Raw genomic sequence first — 8,683 nt, 5'->3', positions numbered from 1 at the left:
TCTAAAAGTTACGTTCCCCAAAAGCTCAAATTAGCCCCCAAGATGATACTTCTGCGGTCGTCCATCCACCCCACCCCCCGGCGATTTGTTTTTACCACGGGCGTCAGAGGGTTAAAGCACCCCTCTTTGCTTCATTGGAGCTTTATCCCACAGGGTTTCGGAGCTTATGTAACTTGCTTTGCGAAGAGGGTAGCGCACATTTTGGCGAGTCCGCGCCCAATGGGCTTGACACTTGGCGAGTCCCATCTGCCAGGACTGGCTGTCAGCGAGTGTGGAGCCGGGAATTCCAGGTTGGCGGAGCAGGGGATTTGGACTCCGGGGAGACACAATCGAGTCCAATACCTGACATCTGCAAAACGCGAGTGTAGCTCCCTTTAACTGTCCCACGCTGTTTCCTGCATCCTATTAACTACCGGAGAGAAGCGCGACATGCAGCAGTTTCCGGGGCAAATTGTACCCCAGGTTCGGCCCGAACTATACGGTGAGTATCGAACTACATCATGCAATTGTTTAGTGCCGAAACTTTTTGTTTCTCGTCAAACTTGTGATTTGGTTATCAAGAAATGTAAATCTTTTAAATCGAGGGAACTAGGAAACAATACCCAGCTAACAAAATAAATACAACGACCCCGTTTAATTTCATGGTGTATTTGCGCTTGACAAGTCTCGTTTTTGTGGTAAATGTTCCCACTACATTTGATCCAAGATTCATTGAGCGAGGAGTGTAATTAGAAATTGAAAAGAGCGTCGAGACTAAACTAAGTGCCTTCCGTTAGTTTTTGTGGTTAGTTGTTCATGACTTCATCCGCAATACAACCCCACCCACAATGTAAGCAAATCCCAAGCAATCTAATTCTCAAGAAGATTTTAAGGAAATTTAATACATTTTAATTAGTTGCGCCTCTTTTAATTGATGTCTATAAATTACATTCTGCACGTTTATAATGAACCGTATTCGTTTGTGTTTGTAAACGGTTTGAACGTTATTCGCGCTAATCTTTATTAGGATTTCGAAAGAAGACGCGAAATTTTATTTTGCAACGATGCCTTTAGTTTGCGTCTCGTAGTTAGTTTGCATCACACCTAGAAAGCACCTATCTCAACTCCAGAATTATTCGCATCAATTGGATGCGAATTGATTTGGTTAAAGTCCGTTTCCAGTTCATCCTCCAAGGATGTTCGAGGAGAGGGGTATAATTAACTGATGAAGGGACTCGGCCCGGAGCTTCAGCTGTTTATTCATTCCCACCTGTCCTGACCTGCTGACCTCCTCCAGCACTTTGTGCGAGTTGCTCTGGATTCCCAGCATCTGCCGAACCGCTTGTGTGGGGTTGCAAACGCAGGGCACATTTTACAATCCGTATGGTGTTTCGTTTAGACATTTACGGATATCATATCCATTGATCAAACCAACAATCCGAAATGAGAGGGAAAGTAATATTATTCACAACGCGCCATTCGCTTGAATCAATTTAAAAAAAAACTCGCAGAAAAGAGAAATGGAAAACGTTCCTCATTTACTTTTGTAACACACGCACCAGAATTAGCTGCGTTTGTCTATTAAAACTATCGGCTTTTTTATACGCAATGACTAAGTCCAGAAGGGCTAATTGGATATCCTTCTGCTGTGTTCCACAAACGCTGGACATTTACCTATGAGGAGAGAGAAAGCGAACTGTCCCTAGAGCTTTTACAATTATGAGAAATGAACCGATTGAAATGTGAGGCTTGTTAGAATGTATATAAATGATGTTCCTCCTTGGCCAGAGGGGTCTAGAACTAAGGTTCATGGACTAATATGAGGAGTTTTGCATTTAACCACTGCATGGAGGGGGGCACAAAAGTGCAGCGGGTTATACAGTTGCCACACAGTTTCCATGATCTTGGTTTGCAGCCCATGCTGCCCGTTGGAGTTTACATTTGCTCCACTTGGATGCCCCAGTATCTTTCAGTGCACCTCCACTAATTGGGACACATGTGGACCAATACATTTTGGCCTTTTGGCTCAATTAAGTAGCTGCCCCATTTAGCCAAGGTTTCAAGGAAATAGTTAAAAAGGTATAAAAAAAGACATACTACCATTTAAGTGAGTAACAAATTATGTATGTAAATGAAATACAGACAAATTTGAACTATGAAACTAGTCCCTAATCGTTATCAATGGAGAAATCCATTGTTCACTGCCTAGTTCTTTCGATAGACTGCAAATGAGCAAAATCAATGCAGATATCTAGTGCGGACACTGGACTGCCTTCATACAATGCATCCTGCAAATCTTCATTCTCATTCTAACATTCAAGAGTATTGTTGATACGTTCAAATTCTCTGTAGCTCCTAACTTGTAGAAGTAGTGGACTTGTTTTATTTTAACTCCTGGCTGTTTCCGGCATCCCCAAGCTTGAAACCTCAGTAAGCAAAACAATTCTGAATTGTCTTACTGCTTATTTCTTGCCAACTATCAGTGACAGAAATCGATGATTGTTTTTAGCACAAACACACGCAACAGACGCTATTTAAAAAACCATTCATTCTAAGCAGGCTGTACTGTCTTACAGCCATGCAAGTGCATGTGACTAGCACTAGTTAGAAGCTTTTTGGCAAAAGTCTCCTGTTCCAATTAAGTGGCATAGTGTCCCAAATAAGTGATGGGAATCCTGGTTATTTCTTTGATTAGATTTTTTTTTAGCATTGCCCCAAATAAGTGGCTACCCCAATTAACCAGTGGCCCCTTTTACTACCTTGAGATTCATTTTCCTGTAGGTATTTACAGTAAGATAAAGAAATGTAATAAAATTTATGAAAAACTATGCATAATTAAATACCCAATATGCAAAAGAATCAGAATCAGGTTTAATATCACTGGCATATGTCATGAAATTTGTTAACAATGGTAGCAGTACAATGCAATTCATGATAAATAAAAAAACTGGATTACAATAAATACATATATTGAATAGTTAAATTAAGATAAATAGTGCAAAAAACAGAAATTCAAAAAAATAGTGAGGTGGTGTTCATGGGTTCAATGTCCATCAGATGGCAGAGGGGAAGAAGTTTTTCCTGAATCACTGAGTGTGTGCCTTCAGGCTTCTGTACCTCTTTCCTGATTGTAGCAATGCATATGGATGATGGCAAGACGTATTGCTCCAGGGATTGATTCCTAATTTTTTTTCTTTTTTCTTTTTTTTTAGTTAGTGGGTTTTTTTTAGTTAGTTGGGGTTCTCTTTTTTCCCTTATAAATTTTTTTTTCATTTTCATATATTACGATCAGCTTTTTCTTCAGCTTTATTAATTGTATATATATATATATATATATATATATATATAACAATTTGTTGAATTTTTATATCATAGTTGTAGAAGATTATGTATCAATAAAAAGATTCTAAAAGTGAAGTGAGAAATGTGAATGTCCTGGGCGATGGGGGTCCTTAATGATGCAAGCTGCCTTTCTGAGGCACCACTCCTTGAAGTTGTCTTGGACAATACAGAGGCTGGTACCCATGATGGAGCTGACTAATTTTACAATTCTCAGCAGCTTGCTGCAATCCAGTCCAGAAGCCCTCCACCTCCCATACCAGATGGTGATGCAGCCAGTTAGAATGTTCTCCATGGTACATCTGTAGGAGTTTCTGAATGTTCTCGTTGACAAACCAAATCTCCTCAAACTCTTAATGAAATATAGCCACTGTCTTGCCTTCTTCATAGCTGCATCAATATGTTGGAACCAGGTTAGATCCTCAGAGATATTAATGCTCAGGAATTTGAAATTGCGCACTTCCTCTACATCTGATCCTTCTATGATTGGTTTGTGTTCCCTTGTCTTAAGTACATAACACTGAGAACATGAGTTGTAAAGAATCATTGAAAGTGAGTCTCTAGGTGATGGAATCAGTTCAGAGTTGTGCTAAATGAAGTTATCCATGCCAGTTCAAGAGCCTGATGATTGTAGGGTAATAGCTGTTCCTGAACCTGTTGGTATGGGACCTACAGCTTCTGTACCTCCTACCCAAATGCAGAAGTGAGTAGTGATCATGGCTTGATGATGGATGCTGCTTTCATGTGGCATTCTAACGATGTGCTGGTAGGCTCATTGGCCACTATAAATTACCCCTGGTCCTGGCGTACAGCAAGAGAGTTGAAGTCCATTGATAGCTATGTGAGAAAAACTAGATTACAGAGTATGTTTCCTCTACTGGGGAATTGGAACTGATGGGAATGTTCTAAGACCTTATATAGACCTGCTGGGCCAAATAACCTCCTACTATAAGAGGAAAATATCTGAAATAAGCAAGATTGGGATGAGAAGAAATCTCTTTACCTAGACCTTAGCACATCTATAGAATTCTCTACTCCAGAGAGCAGTGATCCTCAGTCACTGAATAATCAGATTAAGGCACATAAGGATGAACTGTATTTGTTTGTTTTTATTCATCTTTTTAAGTTATTTCCATTTAATATTGTTGGCAAGAGGTAATTTTATTGCCTAATCCTGAAGTGCATAGGTAATTGGTTAACTTTGATTCAAGCTGGGCCCTCCTCCTGAATACTTTGAGCAACACACATACACACACACACACACACACACACACACACACACACATCCTCCCCCCCCCCCCCCCCCCCAGAGGAACTCAAAAAGTCAGGCAGCATCTATGGAGGGGAATAAGCAAATAAGCAATCGATGTTTTGGGCAGGCATATTTTGCCTAGGCTTGCTTTATGTTTTGATTTTGTTCAGTGAGCTGTTTGATTGCACAGGTAATGAAAGTTAGGATTTTGCTGAGTGAAGAGGGAGTTAAAGTAAAGCCTCCTGTTCCTACAGCACTCCCATGAAATGTTTTCAGCCTCTGTGTGTCTCATGGCTCACTGACAACTAATAATAGCTGGTTGAATGAGCAAGCAGAGGGCAGCAATGAGATCAGACCCCAGGCTAATAGATTCAGAAAAGGGAATCAAGTTCGCAAAGACTGCATCCAAAAACAACAGCAATATAATAGTAGGTCCAAATACTTAAGATTTCTTTGAACTGGATGCCTTGACCCTTAAAATTAAACTCAACTTTTTAACTTCCAAGTTATTCCAGGTGTCCCCCCCTTTACAACGATAGAGCGTTCCTATGAAACCTTTCTTAAGCTAAAACGGCGTAAAGCGAAGAACCATTAACTTAAATGGGAAAAATTTTCGTAAAAGTGAAAATCCTCTTGGTAATGCGAATACAGGTTACTAATGTAGGTCTTTTGTAAAAGCAAAGTGGCATAAAGCGAACTTTTGTGAAGCAGGGGACACCTGTACGTTTAAAGTCAATAGCGAGGAAATCTCAGACCAGAAAATAATGAGTGAAATTGTAATTAAGCTGTTCTTCTCACAACTGGCAAGACCTGAACAGCTAATGTGTGCTATAACCTTTGAACCCAGAACAGTTTCCAAACTGACTAAATTTTGGATCAAATTCAGTAAGAATTTTAAAATCAAGATCCTCACATAAATATCATTACGGCTTGCCTTATTCCTGTGGATGTAAGAAGTTATCTATTTGAGACTTCCTTAACCCTACATGAATAAGGCAAGGTGTAATTACATTCTTGTGTGGATTTTGATAATATTATTTATTGTTTTAGATTTTTGTCTGATATAAAACTCTATGCTTCCCAATTGCCTTAATCAAGATTTACCATTCCTAACAACTGCATATACCTGAGCATGATTTTGGAAGAAACTACTTTTTAACTTTTCGATAGCATAGTGGTTAGCGCAATGCTTTATAGTACCAGTGAGCAGAGTTCGATTCCGGCTGCTACCAGTAAGGAGCTTGTACGTTCTCCCCACAACCATATGGATTTTTTCCAGGAGGTATGGTTTCCTCCCACAGTTGAAAATGAATCAGTTGTTACGTTAATTGGCCATTGTAAATTATCCTGTGATCTGGCTAGGATTAAACTGGGGGACTGATGGGCATTGCAGCTCAAAGGTCTGATTCTGTGGTGTGTCTCAATAAATAAATTAAATAATTATACATTCAAAGCAGCTCCACAGAGATGGATTATGAAAAAAATAGCAGACTTGATAAGCAGGAAAATAATAACTTTAATTCTTTTGTGGAAGCTTATTATGTTAACAAGTTTTCAGATTGTTTATTACATGCTTTGATTAAACATAAATGTTGCAATAAATAGCACTTGAAAATTTAATGAAAATTAAGATATTAATTGAAATGTGTTTAAAGTTATACTACAAACTGATTGCTAATTCAAATCTTGCATCATGAATCTTGACATTGTTGGAGAAACAATTCTTGGCATAAACGTTTTAATGCTTCTGTGGCCAAGCCATCAACTGAGGGAAAAAAAGCAACAATTAACTATTTTTTCACATCAGATGAGACAGATTTTTGTAATGTGTACTGAGGAAAAGGCTGAGGTGCAAATTGATTTGATTTCAAATATCTTCTGGGAGGAAACTTTTTTCAGAGAACAAATGGGCAGAAATCATTTTTGACAGTTTCCCATATTTTTTCTCTTTTGTTTTCACCAGCCAGCTCACTTTGGTAGCGGGGGTAGATCTTTTTTTAATAAAATACAATTATTTTATTTCATTTCATTTCATAATTCAATTTTTTTTCTACAAGATTGATTTGGAATATGGGATACTGTGATCATATTACTGTGATTTAAATGTAATGTAATTTGTATTACTTGTATGAATTTTGTATTTGTATTCATGCAATTTATATAATATTAATAAAAATATTGAAAGAGACAGTTTCCCATTGCAAAACCAATTCCTTTGGATTCCATTATACTTTCTGGGCGTTCCCACAGACTCCCTGCACATCTCCCCAAGGGATTTCACTTGAGTGCATTATAATGAAGGCCAGTAATGGTGAAATTCTGAGTGTCATCAGTGAAGCACAGATATAACTTCAGTTTCTGAAGTTGAGTTGCTGCCAGCATTATCAAGTATCAACTTGGCAAGAGAGCCAAGTTTCCTAGCGTGAAGGGGGAGGGGGGGCAAAAGTTTACTAGTGATCTCTGCAGCTTTAAACCTCTGTTTGCTGGGATTTTACTTTGCCATTCTGTCTTTGCCGTGGAAGGGAGTGATGGAAGCAGATAATCGTCCTGAACTCCCAGCCACGGTGAGAACTTTTAAAGTTTAGCTCTTAAGCTGTTTTTGTGTGAAGAAGAAGCAATAGAACACTTGAGAAGGAAATCAGGAGGGCTTAAAGAAGACATGAGTTTGCTCTAGCAGACAAGGTGAAGGAGAATCCCAAGGGCTTCTACAGGTATATGAAGAGCAAAAGGATAGCAAAGGACAAAATTGGTCCTCCGGATTATCAAAGTGGTCATTTATACATGGATCCTAAAGAGTTGGGGGAAGATCTTCAATGGAGTTTTTGCATCTGTATTTATTTGGGACATAGACACAGAGTCTATAGATATGAAGCAGAGCTGCAGAATCGTCGTGGACCCTATTCAGATTAGAGGAGGTGGTGTTTGCTGTCTTGAAGAAAGTTAGGGAGGGTAAGTCCCTGGGGACAGATAAGGTGTTCCCTTGGACCCGTTGGGAGGCTGGTGCAGAAACTACAAGGGCCCTAGCAGAGGGTGCTAGAGGATTGGAGGATAGTTAATGTTGTTCCTTTGTTTATGAAAGGCTCTTAGAATATGCCACATATACAGAGATAAGGAGGAATGGTAAATCTGTGGAATTCATTGCCACAGGAGGCTGTGGAGGCCTTGCAAACTGCGTCCCAGAGATTTATAGTCATAAAGAAAGCTTCTGCCACATTAGCCTTCAAAAATCAAAGTATTGAGTACAGTAATTGGGACATTATGTTGAAATTATGTAAGACATAATTTGGAGTACTGTGTGTAGTTTTGGTCACCTATCAATAAAATTAAAGAATGCAGAGAAATTTTAAATTATGTTGCCAGGGCTTGAGATATTGGGAAAGGTTGAATAAGTTAGGGATTTATGCCCTGGAACGTAGAGATTGAGAGGAGTTTTGATAGAGATATACAAATACAAGCAGGCTTTTTCCACTGAGATTGGGTGAGACTACAACTGGAGGTGATGGGTTAAGGGTGGAAGGTGACATGTTTAAGGGGAACCTGAGAGGAGAACTTCACTCAGAGGGCAGTGAGATTGTGGAATGAGCTGCCAGCAGAAGTGGTAGATACAGTTTGATTTGAACATTTATGGTAAGATAAGTTTGGATAGGTACATGGATGGGAGGGCTATGGTCCAGGTGCAAGTCGATGGGACTACGCAGATAACTAGCTGGGTATGGACTAGATTGTCCAAAGGGCCTGTTTCTGTGATGCACTGTTCAATGCCTTTCCGACTCAAAGCCACAGGGACCGGAGAAACGACAGGAAGGCAGAATTTCATATGAAGGCACTGGTGAACGTTAGTTTATAGGAACAGTCCACTTCTCCAAAAAGGCAGTAGTCAAAGTCAAAGTGAAATTTGTTATCAGAATACATATATATCACCAGTTGCTACTTTGTGATTCATTTAATTACAAGCATTTACAGGAAAATAAAGAAATACAATAGAATCAATGAAAAACTACACACAAAGACTATTAGACAGCCAAAGTGCCAAAGAAGACAAGCTGTAAAAATAAAAATAAATAAATAATACTGAGAGCCATGAATTCTCACCAACCTCTCTGAATGGAAAAT

At 39.1% G+C, this 8,683-nt stretch overlaps 1 protein-coding gene across 1 annotated transcript in view; it reads left to right on the top strand.

Annotated features, from left to right (window-relative positions):
* Positions 1-429: 429 nt before the first annotated feature.
* LOC132404512 (transmembrane protein 255B) overlaps positions 430-8,683 on the top strand; it is a 100,141-nt gene continuing 91,887 nt past the window's right edge. The window contains exon 1 of the mRNA XM_059988664.1: positions 430-481. Within this exon, the coding sequence (XP_059844647.1) occupies positions 430-481 (52 nt within the window). The remainder of the gene's footprint in view (positions 482-8,683) is intronic.

Source organism: Hypanus sabinus, chromosome 2 (genome assembly GCF_030144855.1).
Source record: "Hypanus sabinus isolate sHypSab1 chromosome 2, sHypSab1.hap1, whole genome shotgun sequence".
NCBI classification, from domain to species: domain Eukaryota; kingdom Metazoa; phylum Chordata; class Chondrichthyes; order Myliobatiformes; family Dasyatidae; genus Hypanus; species Hypanus sabinus.
Note: the sequence above shows the minus strand (reverse complement) of the source record. Positions and strands in the feature narration are given on the sequence as shown.